Raw genomic sequence first — 22,505 nt, forward strand, 5'->3', positions numbered from 1 at the left:
AAAAATACTATCCAAACAAGGCCTAACGATTGTCACGGTCAGGTAAGGTTATCATTCCCTGGAATTTAAGAATTAATGCACCAGCAACAGATGTGGTAAATGTTGCTCCCTTGTCCCACTTTGATAGTCTTGATTTTTTTTTCACACAATTTAAGAAAAAATAGTTAACTTTATTGGAACAATCAATTTAGATAGCTATTTTCCTAAAATACCCTCACATTAATTGGAGTATAACTTTATGGGAACTTGAATTGATGGTAAAAAAAGAATCAACTCTCATTAAATGGGGTAGGTTTATAGTAACAACAACTTACATTGAATAAGGGTATTTTAGAAAAATTAAAATACAACTACATTCTTCAATTGGAAAGTGAACTACAAATTAGGACAGACGAAAAAGGAAAACAGGACAATCAAAGTGGGATGGAGGGAGTATTTGATAATTGACAGGTATGTTAATGACTTCTTGTATTCTTGACCAAAAGATCCAAAAATAAAAAATTCTCAATATCTTGTGGCCCTTTTTGACAAAAAAAAAAATCTTGTGGCCCTATGGTATTTAAATTTGTTCTTTTATTGAAGAAAAGAAATAAGAAAGAGGGCCAAAGGAAAAAAGAAAAAGATAACAAGGGAATTGGTTTTGGTTATACACTTTGTTAAGAGGAAATAAGCAAAATTATAAGTTAATTAATCATGTGTTAGTCCCAAATTCTGTTAAGTAGCTGATCTAAATTCTTGATTTTGTTTAAATTAAATTATTAGAATTAGTTAAGCAAAAAATTATACTAGTAATTTGCACATGCATATGCCATGTCAAAAAGACAGCTATATAAAGAGTGTGATAATATCAAATGGATCCATTTGTTTTGTCTTAAAGTTGTTAAACATTCAAAGATTTTTTTGTTCCATTGTCTTATTATGAATATTTAAAAGCTTAATAAAATTCTTCATGAAAAAATTGTATAAAGTGACTATCGCTTATTCAACTTAATTATAGCAATATATCTATCAGAATTAGTACTAGAAGTATTTTTGGAACGTAATAATTATTTGATTAGGTTTGACCCCTAAAAATAACCACAATAATGAGATTAACTTTGGTTCGTAAAAATAACTACAGGTTTTTTGGATAGCAAATTATTCCAAAAAATATTTCACTTGCATTATAAACACATTTTTCAACCCATCTTTTTACATTCCCAGTCACTTTTTTATCTCACATACATCAAATTACAAAAAAGTGTTACAGTAATTATTTCAAAAATATTTCAAATAATACTCTATCCAAACAAACCCACAATTTTCATAGAAAACATCAAAACACGTTTGCTTCTCTTCATTATTAAAAAAAAATATATAACAACAAATGAATCGTTTGCGAGAAAAACAAAATACTAGAAGATAAAACAGAATAAATATACATCGTTCTATCCTAAATTAGAGCTAAATTCATATCTTTCCATCTTAAATCCGTTAATTTCTATGGTATGAACAACTCAAGGTACAGGATAGGGGCAAGAGTGTCTAGAAACATACAGTTGCCACGTGCAAATTTCCTATTGGCATTTTATCATGGACTATTCCGCAGTCCACCTTTGTTGAATTTGTTTCTATTTTATTTTTTCCTTCTTCTTTTTATCTTTTTTTCCCTCTATTTTCCTTCTGGATATTTTCTCAAAAGAATTTTATTACCTAATATAAAACAAAAAAAAAAGATAAATAAAGAAATGGAAATAGTGAGTGGTAACTGATTGATAATACTCACATGCTATCCCTTCTTTCTTTCATCACCTGTCTTTCTTACACTCTCACTCTCTCCCCGTCTCTCTCTCTCAAGGTCCTGATACATTCCACCAGTCTTCCACAGAACACACACACACACTCACACGCACACACACAGTCTCTCTCTCTCTCTCTCTCAATACATTTCCCATTCTTCATTCTATCAACTGCCTTTCACACAGGACACAAAGTCTCAGTCTTTCTGTGTGTGTCTCTCTCTCCTCTGAATTTTTCTACCATTATGGATGTTCAAGATCACAAAAAAACCCCTTCATCAGGTTTGTTACTCTCTTTTCCGACATGGGTTTTTGTCATACTTGTCTAAAAGTCCTTGCTTTTTTTGATACATCGGTTGCTCTGTTTCTTGCTAAAGTCTTGCCGTGTATTTCAAGAATTTCTTTCTTTCTTCTTTTTGGTTTTACTTTCTTCAGTTGGGTTTTCTTGATCCTGCTCTTTTAGTTTACTTGGTGAAGTATAATATATTTATTTACACGCACAACACACACAAATTTGTGTAATTTTGCTGCCTTTACTTGTGTATTTTACTTTTCTTGCTGTCTGAGTGATGATTTTGTTCTTTTCTTGAAATGCTGAAACATGTTTTTCCTTGCTTGTTTTCACTAGTAGTATAATTATGTTCTGGTTAGTGTGAAAAAAGGGTTTTATCATATGATAATATTAAAGTTTTCTACATTTCTTGATGATTAATTATTGCAGCAGGAGGGCACGAGGGGCATGGGGTTCATTTGTGCCACAAGTGTGGTTGGCCTTTCCCAAATCCACATCCCAGTGCCAAACATAGAAGAGCCCACAAAAGGGTTTGTGGAAAGGTTGAAGGTTATAAACTAGTTGACTCAGAAATTGACCATGTATCTGATGATGACCATCTTTCTGATGACGATATTGTGAAAACCCCAAGTAAGAATTATATTGATATATTCTTTACACAGAATTTAGTTTGATATTCTAGTAAATGTATTATTTCTTTTTTTTTTTTGGTATTATTGTTATTTTTGGCTTAGCGCTATTTTAGTGTTTTGAGAATAATACTTTTTAAGGTCCCAAGATGGAGAAACGAAGTGTGAAGGAGGTTGGGAGTGGTGCAGGTATTGGTCTGAAGTCAAGTAAATCAGAAGATGATGTGTTTTCAGATGCAGTCACGGAATTTTCGGATAGTGGGATTAGTCCAAGCATAGAAGAGCGCCTGGAGAGTGTTAGAGAAGTTGATAACACTGTGGGAGCAGAACTGGTGCATGAGCTAAATGATAGCCAAAAATCTGAGGATTGTCGAGCTGATGGTAAGCAGTTAATTAGACTGGTACCTTGTTTTCCTTTTTTTCTCTTTTTTTGTTTCTCTTGTTTGAACTGTATCTGCTTTCTTGCATGAGTACCTGATGCATTTAATGACTGTTTCGATATAAACAGTTAGTAATTAAACTTGTGCTTCAAATCTACTAGAAAATAGTTGGATAGCTGCTACAGTTCACTGATTAATTTGGTAATGTCTCAAACATCGCTCTTATGATTGTTCAAGCATTAAACATGTAAATACATCTATGGTAATTTCATTGTTCTGTTTTATTGCATTCCAATTTCATATTGTTGCAAGTTAATAAAGTTTACTATAGGAGTGAAAATGAAGGCCTTTCTCCGACTCCTTAATGGTGTGCTTTCTTTTAAATGAAGAACCCTCTTTTCCCCCAGCTGCTGAAGGGGTGTTGCATGGCGTCAGGAAGGATGTTACAGGCTTTAAAGTCACTTTCTGAACACATCATGTACTTGTCATTGTAATGCTAACAAAGAGTCCAATGTAAAATGTATCTTGTGCTACAGAGGAGTTAATGCAGTTGCAGATCAGGCACTTGAGATTTTTTACTGATTGAAACTGAAATCTGTTTTTTCATGGAGATGTAGGTCTAGAATTAGTGGTAAAATTGATATATGCCTTTCCTTTTGACGTTTGCCTGCCTTAGTTATATTTCTGGGAACCATAAGTGGAAAAGGAGATGGTCCATTAGACATGAAAAGCCAATTAAAAATTCCTTGAATTTGGTTTTGGAAGTTGTATCATAGTGCTCCCGTTACTCTGTTCCATATATTTGGTGGACATGGTTAATTTCTCGCTTTATATGCTTCTGTTGATTCAGAGAATTAATAAACTGAAATTAATGAGCAAAATTGGTCTTTTTTTTTTTTTTCCCTTTTTTCCCCGAATTGTGGTTTTTGTATGAACATAAATAATAAGAAAGCATGCCAGAGCATTTTATTAATTTTTTTTGAGTGTTCAGACTTATCACTGGAAATTTAGCATTAAATGTTGGCATGATGGAGCAATCTGCATAGGGTGCATAAAAGAATGCCATTTTGACTTGTCTGTGCAAGGCTCTATTCAAGTATAGAAATAGAATTTGTTTTCTCAAATCAATATAATATCTATATGGTACCTATGAGGAAAACAGAAAACAGAATATTGCAGTGATTGAGTTCCCGGACAAGCAAATTTCATCTTTTATCTATTACTTACTCTGCTTTTCTAAATAGGTTCCATATTTCTCGTAAATAGGTTCCATAGCTTTGACATTTTAACATTTCAAATGTCTAGTCATCTTTTTGTGTTTTGACATATATTTTAAAACAATGGAATGCAAGATATCAAACATGTCTAAGTAGTCCAATACAGAATTTCTCTTCAACATAAGACTGAAAAAGTTGGAACGTTCTTAAACACAACGATTATTCAGTGTTTCTTTTAATCCAGGTATCTAAGTAATCATGTCACAAAGGTCAATCCATGTGCGAACCCATTTGTTGATGTAGCATGTTATGGTTGTGCCTTACTGGGTTTCACATATCTGGTCTGAACCTGATCCAACTAGTGTTATTCTTGGTCGTCTTCAGTTATCATGTCCCTGACTGAAATTTCACCTTTATTGTAAGGTTCGAGATTTTTAAACAGAAATCTGCGTCTTATATTTGTCAGTACATATAGAATGTGTAGTTGTAAACATGTAACATCTTATTTCTTTATTGACCTCTCTGAAACTCTTGGAAACCAGAGATGTTTGCATTCGTATGTTCTGTTGTTCTCTTGCTTGAATTCTTCTGGAAATACATGTTCTCTCCTGTTGTTCTCCTGTTGTATTTGTATGTTAGTTTGAATACATGTCATCTCCTGTTGCTATCAAATACAGCCTTAAGCTAACTTTTAATTCTTGGTACAGATGAGGTCAATTTTGTGGGTATTATCTTGTGCTCTTGACTTCATTGCCTCCTAGATCCCCTTATCAATTTAAAATTACTATGTGGCATATTCTCTGGCTGCAGAACTTTCTACATTAATATGTTTTTGCACTGTAGATACAACCAAACAACTGGATGATTTGACAACAGGTAGGGAAATCTCCAATGCTGAGGTTGTTGAAAGTGTAATTAACCAGTCAGAGAATACTAAGCCTGCAAGTGATAACAGAGCTGAAGAAGTTTCTTTTGGAGTTGAACAAACAGATGGTCTTCAGATCAATTCTTCTCCTAGTGTATTTGAGACTATTTCAGAGGACTTAGTTGCAAATGCTGAGAGTGGCAAACAGAAAGAGATCGGTTCTTCTAAATCGGAAACCAATATACAAGTGAAAGAAAGTGTTAATGAGGTTGAATCCTCCACAGAATCTGTAGTCCTTCTTAGTAAGTCTCCAGATGAAGCATCTCTAAGTAAATCTAAGTTAGATGTTGCAGAAGGAAGTTCTGGTTGTGTGGTAGTGGAATCAAAGGAACACGAAGCAGACAGAAAAGTTTCAGATACTGTGACCATGGAACCTAAGTTGCATGAGGCCAATGGAAGTATATCACATGCTGCAGCAGTCAAAGAAATTGTTGAACAGGAGAAAGAGCCGAGTAACAAGTCGGAAGCTAGGATGACAAGTGTTTCCACCGTAAATGAAATTATTGAACAGGAGAAAGGGTTGTCTAATGTGTTACAGGCTGAGATGACCAAAGTTGATCTCCCCTCTCAAACTGAGCCTCATAAATGCGCTGATACTTCAGTTACTACTCAAGCTGAAGCTGATTCTGATACAATACGAGTTGGTCATGATGAGTTGGCTAAGGTTTGTGATTTGAAGGAAGGAGGGGATAAAGAGGTGCATGTAGTATCAGTTGCTGAAACTTTACCTGCGGTAGAAAATCCTGAGATCATGATTGGAGATTTTAAAGACTACAAAGTTTTAAGATCCAGTTTTCCTGTGGATCTAGGGGATGCTGAAGTTACTAGGTCTGGGGAAGATGATAACAAAGTCAACCTGCCTGAGTCTGTCCCGAGTCCCAGTTCAAGCGTCCCTGTTGGAAGGTTGCACACCTCTAATTTAAATTCTAGTTGTTCAGAAGCTAGTCTTGAGAAAGAAGGCCTTTTAACACCTGTTCAAGGGGAAGTTGATACTTCTGGGTTAAGGGGGATCAGTGAAGAAGGCTCTGGAAGTAATGGCCTGGAAGGTTCTTCAGTGAATTCTGGTTTTGAAAAACAGGTTATTGAAGGATGTCAACCTAAACCGACTGATAAAGAATCATCGCAAGATGGAGTTCCAGCACCAAGCTCAATTGAACATTCTGATGTGATGCGTGCTGTGTCGTCCATTGATGAAGAATTCAGCAGTCAAACAACCAAATTAAGTAACTTTGAAACTGCTGATGATAATGTAAACTTGAAAAGTGATCATGTGAGGTCAGAAAATGGAACAGATCACCTGTTGGACGAAGATAATATTTCGAGTTCTAAAAAATGCACAATTGAAGTTGATGTGGAAACCTCACAAGGAACTGAAACAGGTAGGAGCACTGAAGTACAAAGGTCTGAAGGTGTATTTGTTGTGGATCCTGATTTAATTCCTGAAGGCCATAGTGTAGCATCAGGTGAACAATCAGAAAATCCTAAGGAGATGGAAACACAAATTTCCAGTTCAGATTCTCAATTAAAACCTGAAGATCATGGTGGAGCATCTGACAAAAAATCAGAAGATTATAAGGAGGCAGCAGGTTTGCCTGTAGCTTCTACGGTCTCAAGCCAAAGTTCTGCTACTGTTGAAGACAAAATTACCAATGATGCAGTCACTTCTGAAATAGGTAAGAGCACTGAAGTACAAAGGTCTGAAGATGTATTTGTCGTGGATCCTGATTTAAGTCCTGACGGCCACAGTGTAGCATCAGGTGAACAATCAGAAAATCCTGAGGAGATGGAAACACAAAGTTCCAGTTCAGTTTCTCAATTAAAACCTGAAGATCATGGTGGAGCATATGACAAAAAATTAGAAGATTATAAGGAGGCGGCGGCTTTACCTGTAGCTTCCACAATATCAAGCCAAAGTTCTGCTACTGTTGAAGACAAAATTACCAATGATGCAGTCATTTCTCAGCCCTTGCTAGATGGAGACAATGGCAAGCTCACAAAAGAAAGTGTACACGTTTCTGCGGTTGATGACTCCGTTGTTTCAAGCAGCCGAACTGAGAGTTTGGATGGGAACTGGGGATCAGTATCAGGTGCAATTCCCTTGCGATAACAAAATAATCATTTAATTGCAATCTCTGTTCTAGTTGGTGCCACATGGCTTTTTGTTTTTGATTTTTAGCTTAATTGTTAAGTTTCCGTTTATTTCACTTGCAAAGTGCATCGATATTGAGTAAATATGTTAACATGAGTGCAAGTATCAGAATGGCATCCATGTATATGTGTCGAGCATGCAGAGGCTTGGTAGTCAATTCCTGAAGTCGGAAGTGTGTAGTTCATGGTATATGTGCCTGGCTCTTCCTCTCATGCTGTTTGGAATGTTGACCCTCATTATGATGCTTAGCAAGATTGCATACGTTTTTCATGTTTTGTTTTTGCTGATTAAACAAAAGCTTACTTCTTGGTGGATGAAACAGTACTTTCTACCCAGTCAGATGGGGCAGCTCTTGCGGATGCTGAAACACTATCTTCAGCTGGTAATCAGGGACCAGAGAAATCTGGGGTCACGTCATTAAAGCTGCAAACTCCGTCTCAGGATAGCCATCCTGACAAGTCAGATGCTTTTGAGCCTCCATCTTTCATGACATTGGTTGAATCTCGGGTCGAGGATGACAAGAAAGTTGTGGCCACAGAAACACATAATATCCAGAAGACTGAACAGCCAAATTCTGAAGCTTTACAGGCTGGCTGGTTTCCATCTCTAACCAATGTCGTTAATGAATCAGAAGGCAGAAAGAAAAATGAAGAGATTATTGCCAAGGTAACAAACTGGAATGCAGGGAAGCAGCACAGTCCGTTGAAAAATCTTCTGAACGAAGCTCAAGCTGAAACAAAGGTAAAATCAGCTGACCAGAAACAAGTTCCTTCTGTGAATCAGGGCAACGAGACTGTCTCGAAGAACAATGGTGCTGCAGTGACTACTGTTGGCTCAATTATGGGATCAGAAACGCCAGTTGACAATGCTGCCAAGAGGGACATGGAGAAGGAATGGAATTCCCCAGCAAGATACCCAGTTGAGATCAAGAAAGAAAAAAAGAAGGGAAAACCATATTGGGTACCATTTGTGTGCTGCACTTCCATACACCAAGACGTGTAAACCTTTGGTCTCGCGTTGACCCCAAGACATCATCTTGGAGGCACTTCGATCATTTTCTTTTTTCGATCACTTTGAACATGAAATCCTTTGTACCTATTGACTAAACTACGGGATTACTGCTTTAGCATAAAACTGGCTCTTGTAGAATCTAGATAAGGTGTCTCTTGTTACGAACATATATTGCTATCAGCTGCTTTTGTGTGTGTGTATATAGCTATAGCATTCCTGTGTTTGAAAGCATAGGTGAGTTACACGATAATTTCCTGAAAGCTCTTTGACTCCTTTAAGTTCAATTCCCCTAAATTCGATGCTTATTTTGTCAATGTTATGGTGGAGTTTAATTAGTCTGATCTGGATTTTGCCAGCATCTTAGGAATGCTGAGAGATTGAGATGCAAATTAAATCATTCTTACCTCCCCTTTGCCTCCATATGCTGTACAAGAAAGTGCTAACTGATAAATAAGCAGACGTTACTTGGGGTGACTTAGCCTCCTGGCAGATGATTGGGGATGATTTGACAGAACTTAATCAAGCCTAAATCTTAAATAAGCAAGCAAGAGATGCAGTTTCTTAGCATCCTCCTCCGTTTATAGTGCACATTAATCCTAGTGTTTTTAAATCTACTATATTACTATACACTATAGAAACAAAACAAAAATGCAATCACTACAAGAAAATGTCTCAATCGTGACATAAATGATTGGATTAAGGCATGAATAAGCTACCACATAAGTACATTTGCGTGTCTAATGAGACATCAGATAATTCTCCAATTTGGCATATACAAGTTATCTGCTGTCCCAATATTACATTTAAGGGAAATTCTGCAATGTGGTATACCATGTTTGTGGAACCAACTACTCGAGTAGTTGGTCACCAGAGAAAGTTTTAAAGCTCTTCTTGATGCAGATCAAGGAATTGACCTGCATTCACGTCCAAGATTTTTTGAAAATTTCACTTGCACCTGTCTGGTTTGATGGTGGTTCAGTTCTCTCCGATTTTTCCATTGATCCCCTTGGGTCCACCTCTTCCCTTTAGTGTAGAGTAGGAGTATGTGTAGAATATAATTTTTCATGTCCGAAAAAAAAAGAAAAAAAAGTATACCACGTTTGTGATGCCGGTAGAAACAAGAGTGTAAAAAAAAAAAAAGAAAAAAAATCCTGAGATACTATAAATATGGTATGCCACATGGTAGATGATCCCTTTCATTTAATCTCTCAATTGTAAATTCTTGTGCCCAAATTCTGATATATTCTGGAGATGTCGCATAATGCCTTCAAATTAATTGGTTTGATCATCATATCTTTACCTACACTTGATATAGAGCATTGCCATAATGGCTTTCTAATTTTTATGGGAACATAGGAACTGCTACAAGTTTGGTTGCAGAATCTGAGTATATCTACTGAATAGACAGTTTGAAGTACCTTCTCATATGGGCGTATAATTGCAGGTATCATTGCAAGACTTTCATTTAAAAGGTTGAGGTCTTATCCTGACATACATAGAAGGAAATAAGGCCTCTTTAGTTCCATTACTCTCTAATCGTATAAATTGATAGAATTTCGATATAAATTGACACAATAAACATGAGTTATAATTGAATTGGTGTAAATTCACGATTATACAAAAAATATCTTAGTTTATATCGAAATTATATCAATTTATACAATTGAACGGAATCTCAACTGAAAAGGCTCAAAAAAATATTTGTGTGATACTGTTCTAATTCGTCCTTAACCCTTTTGTAATCAACGTTTAGCAGGGTCAGGACCACTTTCTTTTGTTTTTAGAAATTTATTAGAAGTTTGGTTAACAAATCACTTGTAAATATACCATTACTTTCTCCTATTTCTACCCAGAAAAAAAAAATTCATTGCCATATTTACATACCATCTCCACTTCCCGCTTACAATGGCAGAGTCCTATTGAGAGTATTATTCCCAGCCAAATGACTTGGGCGCCACCTACTACTTACCATCAACTCCATAAGCCCTTCACAGCTTTCTTGAGCCCCTGCAAAACCCCAGCCTTGCACCTCCTAATTTCTTGTTCCTCTACTGAATCTTGTAACCGGGATAATAAGGGCCATTTTCACTCTCCATCCCGTTCACAACAGTCATTCCAGAAAATCAAAAAGAATCATTCTTTACAGCCAAAACGGTTACACCAGAGGCATAGAGGAGATTCTTTTGTTGAATGGGTTAAAAAGAAAAAGCAGTCTGACCCAACTGATATTCTTCAGCAAGATGGAGATTGGAGCAAAGAACAATTCTGGGATTTCATCAGATTCCTTAGAGAAAGTTCAAGGACCAGTGAGATTCTTCAGGTACTACCTCTCCTATCTGTTGGAGTCATCCAAATCTCTTTATTAAACTTTGGTTAAATGGTCTTTGGGTTTGCTGATACTTTGTGGGTATTGGCTCTTGGGAATTTGCTGGGATAAGTTCTTTGGTTGTTGTGTGAAAAGCTCAGTTTGATTGTGGTTTATTTTTTCCCCAGTGAAAAAATATGGTTGATTTTTTTGCCTTTTTTGGGGTGGTTTGGGGCGGTTGGGGGGGTGCTGTTGCTGTCTTTATTTTCATTGTCCATCATGCATAAGTGGTTTCTGAAGTTAGAAAATAGAAGACAGAGTTGATATGAAGGACGTATAGTTGTCATTTATGTCTTTGTATATTATAAATATGTTGTAGGCGTTTGACCTGTGGAAGGACGTGGAAAAATCCAGAATTAATGAGGAGAACTATGTGAAGATTATAAGCTTATTGTTTGAGGATGGACTGACAGATGCAGCGATATTGGCGCTCAAACAAATGGAGAGCCATGGAATTAGGCCTTCTCTGGAAATGTACAATGTAGTGATTCATGGGTTTGCAAGAGCAGGACGGTTTGAGGATGCTGTGTTTTATCTCGAGGAGATGATGAACGCTGGCTTAAAGCCTGATACAGAAACCTATGATGGGCTTATTCAATCCTATGGGAAGTATGGAATGTATGATGAGATGGGTAGATGCCTGAGAGAGATGGAATCCGGTGGGTGTTTACCTGATTATGTAACTTACAACTTGCTGATTCGAGAGTTTGCAAAAGCTGGATTGCTCAACAAGATGGAAAGCACTTATAGTGCTCTTCTTGCAAAAAGAATGGATCTGCAGAACTCTACTTTAGTTGCAATGCTGGAAGCATATGCCAACTTTGGAATTTTGGACAAGATGGAAAAGGTTTTCAGAAGAGTTTTAAACTCAAAAGCTTATCTAAAGGATGATTTGATTCGTAGATTAGCCAGAGTCTATATTGAGAAACTTATGTTTTCCAGATTAGAGGACTTGGGACTTGATTTATCTTCTAGAACTGGCAGCACTGATCTTGTGTGGTGTTTGCGCCTCCTTTCTCATGCTTGTACTTTGAGCAAAAAAGGAATGTATTTCATTATTCAGGAGATGGAATCCAGTGAAGTGCCATGGAATGTAACAACTGCTAATATAATGGCATTAGCCTATTTGAAGATGAAGGACTTTACGCACTTGGAAATTTTACTCTCTGAATTACCATCTCGATATGTAAAACCGGACATTGTTACTGTTGGAGTACTTTTTGATGCCATCATTTCTGGGTTTCGGGGCAATCCAGTAAAAAGATTATGGACAAAAACAGGATTTTTTGATGATACTGTTGAAATGAACACAGATGCTCTTGTTCTGATTGCATTTGGAAAGGGGAAGTTCCTGAAAGATTTTGAAGAGATGTTCCCCTTATTTGAGGCCAAAACTAGAAATGGGATGTGGACTTACCGCCATCTCATAGATTCTGTCAAGACTCGGTTTGTGGGTGGTTGAACAATTTAAGCTAAAGGAATTTGAAGTATAATGAGAGCCTTGATGAAATGGAGCATATTTGTTGTCATGTTGATGGACATCTTGAAGGACTCTCTGTAAAGTAGATAAGAAGAGAGGATCAGAGTTACACTTGACATATGGGTGGTTAAACAAATTGAAGCTTAGATCAAATCTATATACGAAATGCAAGAAAGTTGTTGGCATCTTGATGGGTTCTCTACATGGTACATAGGAACTGTATTAGAGAACATGAATTTTGGGCCATCGGAAACTTGTGATAGTCAAAGATTCTGCTTTAAATTCATTTGCCTAACCTCCAAAGACAGCATTCTAGTTGCATCTGTAACTCAAGGACATCGATATTTTTTTGTTTGAACTGAGTGTCAAATGATAAATATTAAGATGCATTCTCAGATGAACTTGATAAACTGAGTGAATTGTTTGTTTTCTGCTCGCTGTCTTGAAATACAAGGTTCTTCAATCGCATGGAGGCTGCCAACATTTATAGTTTCTATTTACGTGCTTCTGGTATTGAAGAAGAGACTGCAGATAAATCACCCTTAGCAATAAAGATGATAAGAGTATACTGACAAAGCTTCCATGTCTTTCAGAATACAGAAGCTGCATTGGAATTTCTTACAGGAAGTCTTAGTGGGAAGAGGGTGGGCCAGGTAAGGGGGTTAGTTAAGAAAGAAATGTTGATTAGCGGAAAGGTTTGAATCGGGGGAAGGTTTTGCCTTGAAGATCCTTCAATATGTGTCATCTTCTTCAGCTGTTTATTCTTGGTTTCCAGACCATAGGTTGTGATGGTAAGGAGCTTCCCCTCGGTTATAGCTACACGAGTTCCCTGGAAATTCCAAGGTGAAACATGAATTTGTATGTTTTATAAACTTTCTCAAAATCTTTCTTAGTGTAGGTTCAACAAGTCCTTATGATTTCAATGGATAAAGTCAAATAAAAAGGAATAGAATGGAAAATACGATGAGCATATGCCCTTTTCCCCTCATCTTGGCTTGTAAATTATTTCTGGTCTTGGTGTGTGTTCTTTAGGTTCAAAATTTTCTGCTGTAGAGTACCGAAAGATCATAGTCTTGGTGCACATTGTCTTTTCCTTCCAATTTCCACTGAGAAAATTGATTGCCAGTCCAAACTGGATGCACTCTTGGTGATCTAGTGGAGTAAATACTAGCCAAGAATAGAAGACAAAATGGAAGCATGATAACTTTTTCCTCTTACGTTTTACATACAATTGGCATGATGCAGGCATCTATATTTGTATAAGCAGCATATAACTTCATTACAAACAAAAATATAGACCATGCCATCACGGCATTGGGTACCTTTTCCTAGTTACATGGCAGATGCCCTTCAGATGCAGACTGAATTTCTTCAATTTAGATTCAGTCCTCATCCATTAGACTCTTTGAGAATGAATCTATTTCTGCCAGTAGTTCCTCATTTGTACATTGTGATCTCCCTAGGCGATCATGAGAAGATAGAGATGACATAAGGTTAATGAGGATCTCACAAACTTTCCCTGAACCATAAGAAAGTCCGCTTTCTTTCTCCTTTTGCACCTCACTGGTGTCATTTTGAACTTCATCCACATATAAATGTTTCCTGCAAGCCTGCAAGGTGAATGTGAATATAAGTTTCTACTGGGAGCTCGCGGAAGAATGCTTCTGCAAGGACGACCACAAAGAGCTGAAAAGAATATTGGCATGTCAAACAGATATATTAATTTCTGCTGGGGTATTTCTTTCAGTTGTGAACATTTATGCCTTGAGATTTAGTGATATCTTATGAAAGGAAAAGGAAACTAGAAATAAAGGTCCGCAAACGTCACCTGGAAGACCCGATTTAGGCTGGCAATATGTTCAGCCTTTAGATACCCAGAATTTAGAAGCTCCCGAAACAAAAGAACAAGTTCCCTGCTCACATTACTTCTTGTAATGTTTTGAACAATTGCAGTTAAAGAAGAATCATCTAACACGGAAGCCATCCAGTGGGGAGTTTCTTTTGATTTTAGCAAAGCAATAGCAACATTAACTGCAGGCTTGTGATGGATCATGAAAGATGTTGATCCGATGCGTGGAACTGCCAAAAACATTACTAGTTCCTCTACTATCATCCTGCACCAGATGTTACTTTCTGCAGCTAATTCCTTCCCATCCAGCACTTTCCAATCAATAAACATCGACAGACAACGGGAACAATTAAGAGAGGTTCTGACATCACTCGAAAAAATCAGGCCTTCTAAAATAGCCATTATGGACAATAGATAGCCACTTCTAATGTTTAACCCATCTGGCTCTCTACTTCCTTGATCTGATATTTTGTTTAATAGCTCCAGCAAGCAATATGAAGAAACGAGTTTTATTGCGGGAGAGCCAAAATGCAACAACTTGCAGAAATCGCGACAATGCAAACTAATGTAGGCTATTGGCTGCTTCTCATTGCCATCCTTGAGTAGATTATGCAATTCTGTTATCCCTGGTAGAACAGCTGATAGACTAAGAAAGAACAGAATTACTTTCATAAAGATGAATCAATATGCATCTTAAAAAATAGAAAAGAAGTAATTTACCTTCTTAAAGAGAAGAATATCAGTAAAAGCAAACAAATAAGAGCTTCTCCATTTTTTGTTTCTTCTCCTTTTGAACAAGCTTCAGCAATAGCTTGTTTTATTATTGAGGCTAAAGGAGTACTCAGAAGTATGAGTTTGGAAGTTTCAATCAGCACTTGATTTGTAGAGTGGTGCAATACCAATGCAAAAATGCTGATCACCATAATACTTTCTTGGGTCCAACAATCTGTTTTTCTTGTACCTGTCAAGTAATTCATCAACTACAAAGTACGAAAAGGACCAAATTAATAGTAGGCAACCAGAAGAAAATGCAAAGAAGTAAATTTCAACTGATTTTACCTTAATGGAAATAGCAACCCAAGTTTCATCATCAGAAAGTGACTCAGATTGCACTGACCGTAAAATTAAAATAACTAGATTGGAGATGTCGATAAATAAGTCCGGAAGAGATGAGTATCTTGAGTGGCTATAAAAATTACGGATTGGACTGGCTATCCCATGCACGCATAACAGATCTGAAGTAGCTGGCATCACTTTAATTATTTCTGCAATTGTATGAACTACTGATATGATGTCATCTTCTTGGTCATCCTGTTCTATGAGCTCTCCAAGTAAACACACAAAATGCATTGATCCAAAATTATGTCCCGACATTATCAACTCTGCAATTGATCTTACATCTAAGTTCAGCTTATTTTTGCCAAAGGCAATAATACTGCTTCCTCCAGAACTGTTGCTTCTACAAAAATTCAGCATCTGTTCTGACAGTATCTTAAAGATTTTATCTTGTTGGAACAACCATTTGAGAGAAGTAAAATGAAACTTTATTGAAAGTAAATTCCAATCCTCATCAGTCAATAGATGGAACAGGATTCTTTCTGCTTCTGGGCTATAAGGGACTTGGTAACTCATCTTGGCAAGACCTCTATATAGCCCATAAAGATTCACAAGTAACTCAATTGTCAGTGAAGGAGAAGCTCCACACAAGAGATCACTGCCATTAAGCAAAATATACTGCTCTAAAGAAGCCAGCGCCATCTTATCATCTGCAAGCCTAGGAATAAGCAACGAACAAAAAAGCACAAAATTCATGTGAGACAAATGCAAAATAAACATTTATGGAGCAATAGTGTGAGAAATGGTCAGCAAATCAATTACCTATCATCATAAAGAGAGCTTACATATAGTATTAGAAGTACTGCAGATTGACAAGAAAATAGATGCATATTGTGAGAGCTCTTCTGCCCCAGAAGGAACAGCAAATCTATAGGGTCAGATGGTAGGTGGAATGCAGCACCTCGTATTGGCTGTCCTGCATCTTCACCTAGGAGCAGATCCGCTATTAAACTGAAAATCAGATACACCTTCATTTTTAAATTTTCAGAAGGAAATGACCCTAAACATCCTAATAGGACACTAAACCAGGATGAAGAGACCATAATCTCAGCCAATTTCTTGATTTCAGTGTCAGTATCCTGAATCATTATGGATTCAAAGGTTTCAATCACCCCCAGGATAATATCTTCCTCTTCTATGTCATTGATGGTTGTCATGAACCATGGAAGTATATCTTTTTGACATACGTAAATGATTCCACGCCTCAGATCCAAGTTAATTGGTTCACTACTATTTTCTGCATGGCTATATGCATATGTTTCTTTCAACAGGTAAAGGGAGTGCAAAAGTTGATCAGGGTGCTTATCATAGTTACCCAAACAAGACAACACAGCGTCTCTTGATGCATCATGAAGTGGCCTTAAACTTAAAGCCCCACAGGAAGATGAATTTTTCATTAGAGTAATTAACAATGTGCAGGCCAGATTGAATGTCTCTGGAAGAATGCCTGACTCCCTGCCTGTATTTTTCTTAAGCATCCCTGTCATAATAGTGCTTAGTTCTTCAACATCAGATCTGGAAACTATTCCTGGACACTCTAACACACAGTTCCCTACAAGCTTCAGCAACTGAGTTTGGGCAGGATGAAAAGGAACTTTGGCTACATGATGCAGAACAGGAATCAGGGTTGCAAACCCAATGGCAAGCCTTTGTCTAAATGCCTGCTCAGCTGTTGATAGTACATCAAGAACCTGAATGCAAGAGTTTACCAGTGGATCCTTGCATCCTAGAAGAGTAGAGGAAAAGTTTCAGCAGATAAAATATACACATCAGTTAGTGGTGGATAAAATAAATGAAATGCCAACACATTATTAGCTTGACTTTATTATAAGCTAAGCTGCAATTAAATGCCAAAACAGTGACATGATTACAGGACAGGACTCAAGACATAGAACTATTAAGTACATCATGCTCTCCAGCTTTTTCCTAGTGCTTATGTGCAATATCAAATTTGCAATTTTCATTCCTACTTCTGCGACAGACTAACACATTGGATTGGCAAAAGTATCACAGTTTTCCTAATGAAGCTAACCTGATAATCTCAGTATTTCAAGTACATAATCTGCAATGTTCTCCTCTACCATTACTGTGATTTCTTCTTCAGTGCCACCTTCACATGCAAGCACCAAAAAAATCAAATCCAATGTGGCAACTTGAACTTGGCAATCTGAGGAAAGCAGGGGACTTTTGACAGCCTCAGCAAACAAGCTAATGAGAGGACGGCCATCTGTGGTCTGCTCTGATATTTGCATCAGATTCTCTACTTCAAAAGAATCCTTTACTTCATTTCTACATGTATTCTCAAACCATCCTCTAAGAGCAAACACTGTCAAAAGTGCTACAAGGCAAAACAGGAAATAATTAGGTCAGATCAATCCAGAAGTAAATCTTTGTTTGCATAAACACCTGGTAGTATACGAGTCGCTATTGATCTAATTGTGTGTATTGATGCAGTAAACAAGCAATTGATTCGTATGGTTTAGCCCAATTCTAAAGAGCTTAGTGTTTTAAGCATCATAGCACGAAGGACTTGGAATCATATTTTGAATTTGAGATCTTAGTGATTTGCACCCAATATGGATCATTTGTTTTCACAACTTGATACCCAAAGATAGAACTGGTGTACCAAAGTCATCCTGACTTATAATAGCTTCCACAACAATATGTCCTGCAACAATTAATGCTTGACCCAAGTTGTTTCCAAAATTACATGATGCAGTTCAAACTTGACAAAATTATATTCTTGGTGTCTGGGTTCAGACTGTAAATCTTATTCATGTGGAACAATCATTATAACATAGTTCCTTTAAAAAATTAGAAAAGCATATCAAAATAGTACATAGGTGGAAGATCTTTACAGTGCTTGCCATTTTGGTCAAGGTAAGGCTGCATAGGCATATGTCATTGTTCTCAGTAGCATTCTGAATTTAGAGACTAAAACTAGAATCTTTATTCACCCAATATAAACCCTCTATAAAAATCTTTCCTGCAACCTGGTAATCCAGTATTGTCTGCATCAAGGAATATCTGCCTCCTAAAGGCAGCTGCTATCTGTATGATGAATTTGACTCAGGTCAATGCATGCCAACTCCACACTAAGGTTACAGTAGGAAGCATGGAAATTACGGAGAAAAAGAGAGAAGAGCATGCTAAAGTCAGTTATAGCCTCATTTCAAACAACAGACCAACCTATACAGTTCAACCGAACATCATCACTTTGAGTCTTCATGAGGGCTTCCAGTGATAAGACCAAAAGCTTAGCACAATTCGCATCTAATACTTCAGAAAAATCATTATCTTCATTGGCATTGACCAGGAAAGCTATTTTGTACAAAACAAACAGAATCTCTCCTTGGATTTCTTCACTGTAGTAAAAGGAGGAAAAATTAGATAGAAAACCACAAAAGTTGAGGCACATAAAGATATTTCATCTTTTATGTAATCACCTAGGCAACTGAAGACCTGCGATAAGGTTGAAAACAAGGGCACCTTTGTCTTTGACATATATATGAGGATTACTTTTCTGACACTCCAAGAGAACGCCCAAGCAATGAAGCTGCAATCAACAAGATTAGGAACTTAAACTTTCCAAGAAAAAATGAAACAGATAAACTTCACTCCCATAAAAATTGCTCTGGAGTCTTCAAATTTACAAACTAATTCATCTATACATCACTTGATAAACATTTGGGAAAATTACATCTGATAAAGGAAGGAAAGATTACAGGCACTGAAATTGTTTACTTTGTGAGAAAAAAATAGTTAGTAGATGTGAAAATCCTCCAAAACCAGAAATGAGAACAAAAAAGAGAAAATGGACATCATGGAGCACAAGCATTATATTTATCCACACACACAAAAGAGGAAAATTCAGACAATCAAATAGAATATAACATAATTTTGTACTACTAATTATGAAGCCTGATCCAAGCAATAACAGAATAACGATAAAACAACACTAGAAATGAAAATGAAATGTAATTTTGAAATAAAAATTCCAAAATTTTCATTATTAAGAAAACTCAACCACAAATAAAAAAGGAATACTTTAGTAAAAAATGAAAAAAAAAAAAGGGAGTTACAATTTGGAGCTGTTGGCAACTCCAAGCTAGGGAGTAAGACGAGAGACGATCAGTAACTTTTGCGACGAACTCTCCGTACACTTGACCATCCTTAGCAGCGTCACATATTAGCAAAACCAAATCCACGATTTGTGCGGCGATGGCAGCATCGTTGAAGGCGGAAAGGGACTGAATGAGAGGAGAAATTAGGAAATGAGAGTGGAAAGTGACGAAGGAGTGGAGAAATTGAGGTTGAGCCAGGGCTTGGGAGAGTTGAGAGAGGGCGTAGGAGACGTGAACTGTTGGGGATTTGGGATTGGAGATGAGATTCGAGAGGCAGACTAGGCAGATCCTTCCGCCTTCCGAAGTTGGGAGGTTTAAGGCCGTGCTGTGGCCTTGCGAGCATGCTTCGTACGGCGGCGGCGATGGTGGGGAGTGGTGGTGCGCGGTGGTGAAGAACATTTTTGGTTCTTTTTTGAATTTGAGCAGTGAGAACTTTTGGCGCGGAGGGGAGTGAACGGGATTTTATGGTTGGGACTCGGGAGAATGAAAGTTGAAAATGGTAAGAGTTTTTTTTTTTTTTTTTTTGTGCAGAAAAAGGATAAATTATGAGTTGAATCAAAATGTGAAGTTTTGAAATGAAAATTATGGATCCAAAAGATAAACGTGTGATATTGTAGCACTGTTTTATTACGTAACGAATATGAAGTAAAAATAGAATTAAAAATATAAACATGTAATTAAAAAATGTATTTACGATATAACAAAAAGAATTCTAAACTAATTTGGCATCCAAACAATTAGTGTCATTCGTAAATTGTACTGGAATATTTCAAATGTTATTATAAGGCAGTTGAATAATTGAGAATTTAAAAAGTTAACATTCGACTAAAAATGATAAAGAGAATAAGAGTGTACAAAAATAAAATAAAATTCAAACGAATTGGATTTCATTTGTCATCCCTCAAGTATAATAAAAAGAGAAGAGGAGTAACTGTAGCAGCCCCAAAGGTTGCCACATGATTCTCCTTCTTTTTGACAAGTAGCATATTTCGTGATTTAATTTCTTTTCTTTTCTTTTTTTCATTATTTTCCCCCTCATTTTCTCCTTCCTTTTTGATCAAGACAAAAATCTACACAAATCCTAATGTATCGCAGCTTCATCCTTTCCCATCCTTTACCTCTTTATCCGCTCCCACGCTTTACACCTTTCTCTTTCAATGTTCTTTCTCCAAATGAGGCGAATTTACTAACATAGCTCATATTGTTAATTTTCTTTCTAAAATTTTGCCAATGTATTCCCATTTATACTTTTCACTGGAACATTATATGTTAAATGATGCTTTTAGACTCTGAGTTGCAAGTTGAATGAGTTATTTTTTTCTAACGATATTGACACAGTTTGTCATGCTATTATTATATTTTCAAGTAAGGACATGTGAAGGTGTATGTATTTGTTAGAATTAATTTTACAAAAAAATTTTCATGCTTTCTTTTTTTAGTTAATTTTTAACTTAGGACTGTCTTATTTTTGGATTAATGTTTTCGAATTAGCAATGCTAAACAGAAACACTATCATGTTGAATCTATATTTGTTTGCCATATATTTAATTCTTATATTGCTGCTATTTTTCTAAATAAAAATGTAATTATATATATTTTAAACAATATTTTACATGGGCCCAAGCTGTGCCTTGCACGGCGTGGTTTTCCTAGTATCATAAAATACCGAAAAAGAAAGATTTGATTAAGAGTTATGTGTATAAAACTTACTGGATGGAAAAAAAAAAAAAAAAGAAAACCAATAGGTAAAATGGAAAACAACAAAATAAGATAATTCTAATCAACAATGTAAGATTCACAATCCTCCCAAAAAGAAAAAAATAAGTGCTATAGATATAGTAGGTGAACTAGACTGAAAACAATAGCATCATAGTACTTAATTTGAACCAAAAGAAACCAATGCAAAAAAATGACAAAACTTGTCTATGACCGCCACTAAATAGTCTATGCGTAGACAATTCACTTTCTATCAACAACTAAACCGTAATCAATTTCAGCTTCAGGTAATTTGTTCTACATTTATCAGTCACCTCAATGAGGTGCATTAAGCAATATTAATATTCTCATTAAGACAAGAACTATCGAGAGTAAGACTTGATTATGACTACAATTCATCATAAAAGAATAGCTAAGTCCTATGTGTAGAAAAAGTGTGGAGGAGATATATAGAAGCCATATATCATCTTGTTCTTCTGCAGATGGAACTTTTGGAATTGGTGGAGTCAACTACAAGAGGCAGTGGAAAGGCAAGAAGGGAGGGAACATACTGACTTGACATCAAACTTATAATGGTAAATCTGGAAAGCCAGGAATCAGAATTGCTTTAATTCAGAGTGTAGAGAGAAAGAGGAAACAGAAGAACTGGGAAGAAATAAGACTGTTAAAAATCCAAGAAACAGTGCCATATAGCAAGCAATTAACATCTTCACTGATTGTGCACCTGATAAGAGCCCAGGAACAAAGCTGGACTAGGTGTGATAGTTAAAGACAACGAAAAAAAATTCTCATGGAATGGCTACTTGGGAATCCCTGTGAATTTTTGTGCAAGGATCATAAAAGCAATAGGAATCACGTCTGACCTTGCCTTTTGCCATGGAGAGTAAATTCGTGCATCTATTTGTATCTCCTCTGATTGCAATGAAATAGTTACCAGAATTGAACAATGATGAATCTTTTCTATCTAGCGTATCACAAGACACTTGGAGACCTAAGTATAGCTTTTGAAGCAGCTCTCTCATTTAGATTCATAGGCAAGAGAACAAAATATTAGCCGTTGTTCGGCAAAATTTTGCCACTAAACTCCATGATGTAAAGTGGGAACTGGAGGGAAAAATTTTGCCACTAAAAATTTGCTCCCTGATGTCAAGGGAGAACTAGGGTTCTCCATGGACTGGGGATAGGGAAGTTGCCATTAATTCTAGACTTAGTTCAATACAAAGCAGGTTACATTTCCACCCCCCACTCCCAAAAACAAAAATAATACTAATGCTTCCTAGGCCGAGTGAATCGGCATTTGAAGGCAAAAGACGCAGATTTAAGCTTCCAGAGAATAGTTACATGGTGAAATCTAAATAAGATCAATCTTCAATACAAAATGAAAACATAAATAACAACTTTGGTAAAAAAGTTCATTGGTAGAAAAGCAGCAAAAGAACTCATAGCAAAGGTGAATTGACTGACACAGCCTGCA

General features: G+C 36.5%; 4 protein-coding genes across 5 annotated transcripts; 2 read left to right on the plus strand and 2 right to left on the minus strand.

The window, feature by feature from the left end:
• Positions 1-1,779: 1,779 nt before the first annotated feature.
• LOC113736410 (uncharacterized) lies at positions 1,780-8,641 on the plus strand. 2 transcript variants are annotated; one of them, XM_027263354.2, is made up of 5 exons: positions 1,780-2,060; positions 2,500-2,700; positions 2,841-3,080; positions 5,140-7,308; positions 7,693-8,641. In XM_027263354.2, exons 1-5 carry the CDS (start codon positions 2,024-2,026, stop codon positions 8,370-8,372), a joined length of 3,327 nt encoding a protein of 1,108 aa, XP_027119155.1. In that variant the 5' UTR covers positions 1,780-2,023; the 3' UTR covers positions 8,373-8,641. The 2 variants fall into 2 exon arrangements, with proteins under 2 accessions (XP_027119155.1, XP_027119156.1); XM_027263355.2 differs by having other exon boundaries at positions 2,503-2,700.
• A 1,458-nt stretch (positions 8,642-10,099) lies between these two features.
• Positions 10,100-13,214, plus strand: LOC113736425 (pentatricopeptide repeat-containing protein At4g14190, chloroplastic). The gene is made up of 2 exons (XM_072084695.1): positions 10,100-10,701; positions 11,066-13,214. Exons 1-2 carry the CDS (start codon positions 10,324-10,326, stop codon positions 12,206-12,208), a joined length of 1,521 nt encoding a protein of 506 aa, XP_071940796.1. The 5' UTR covers positions 10,100-10,323; the 3' UTR covers positions 12,209-13,214.
• Positions 13,215-13,436: 222 nt separating this feature from the next.
• Positions 13,437-19,732, minus strand: LOC113704557 (protein PUTATIVE RECOMBINATION INITIATION DEFECT 1-like). The gene is made up of 9 exons (XM_072084694.1): positions 19,274-19,732; positions 18,638-18,747; positions 18,381-18,556; positions 17,224-17,529; positions 15,977-16,917; positions 15,135-15,849; positions 14,796-15,036; positions 14,055-14,721; positions 13,437-13,836 (listed from the first exon to the last, which is right to left on the minus strand). The coding sequence occupies exons 1-6, from the start codon at positions 19,712-19,714 to the stop codon at positions 15,838-15,840; spliced, it is 1,986 nt and encodes a 661-aa protein (XP_071940795.1). The 5' UTR covers positions 19,715-19,732; the 3' UTR covers positions 13,437-13,836; positions 14,055-14,721; positions 14,796-15,036; positions 15,135-15,837.
• Positions 13,808-15,833, minus strand: LOC140038355 (protein PUTATIVE RECOMBINATION INITIATION DEFECT 1-like). The gene is made up of 3 exons (XM_072083689.1): positions 15,037-15,833; positions 14,055-14,721; positions 13,808-13,912 (listed from the first exon to the last, which is right to left on the minus strand). The coding sequence occupies exons 1-3, from the start codon at positions 15,831-15,833 to the stop codon at positions 13,808-13,810; spliced, it is 1,569 nt and encodes a 522-aa protein (XP_071939790.1).
• Positions 19,733-22,505: the final 2,773 nt, after the last annotated feature.

The sequence above is a fragment of the Coffea arabica genome, chromosome 3e (genome assembly GCF_036785885.1).
Source record: "Coffea arabica cultivar ET-39 chromosome 3e, Coffea Arabica ET-39 HiFi, whole genome shotgun sequence".
In the NCBI taxonomy this organism is placed as follows: domain Eukaryota; kingdom Viridiplantae; phylum Streptophyta; class Magnoliopsida; order Gentianales; family Rubiaceae; genus Coffea; species Coffea arabica.

Excerpts from the sequence above, each read along its gene's own strand:
- LOC113736410 (XM_027263354.2), top strand. The coding sequence starts at position 2,024 with ATGGATGTTCAAGATCACAAAAAAACCCCTTCATCAG. Across the intron at positions 3,081-5,139 it reads TGAGGATTGTCGAGCTGATG|ATACAACCAAACAACTGGAT; the intron begins GTAAGCAGTTAA and ends TTTGCACTGTAG. Across the intron at positions 7,309-7,692 it reads GAACTGGGGATCAGTATCAG|TACTTTCTACCCAGTCAGAT; the intron begins GTGCAATTCCCT and ends TGGATGAAACAG.
- LOC113736425 (XM_072084695.1), top strand. The coding sequence starts at position 10,324 with ATGACTTGGGCGCCACCTACTACTTACCATCAACTCCATAAGCCCTTC. Across the intron at positions 10,702-11,065 it reads GGACCAGTGAGATTCTTCAG|GCGTTTGACCTGTGGAAGGA; the intron begins GTACTACCTCTC and ends AATATGTTGTAG.
- LOC140038355 (XM_072083689.1), bottom strand. The coding sequence starts at position 15,833 with ATGGCGCTGGCTTCTTTAGAGCAGTATATTTTGCTTAATGGCAGTGAT. Across the intron at positions 14,722-15,036 it reads GTTGATGAATTACTTGACAG|TCTATCAGCTGTTCTACCAG; the intron begins GTACAAGAAAAA and ends GTTCTTTCTTAG. Across the intron at positions 13,913-14,054 it reads GCCTAAATCGGGTCTTCCAG|CTCTTTGTGGTCGTCCTTGC; the intron begins GTGACGTTTGCG and ends TATTCTTTTCAG.
- LOC113704557 (XM_072084694.1), bottom strand. The coding sequence starts at position 19,714 with ATGTTCTTCACCACCGCGCACCACCACTCCCCACCATCGCCGCCGCCG. Across the intron at positions 18,748-19,273 it reads GTTGCCAACAGCTCCAAATT|CTTCATTGCTTGGGCGTTCT; the intron begins GTAACTCCCTTT and ends TGTTGATTGCAG. Across the intron at positions 16,918-17,223 it reads TGAAATACTGAGATTATCAG|GATGCAAGGATCCACTGGTA; the intron begins GTTAGCTTCATT and ends CTACTCTTCTAG.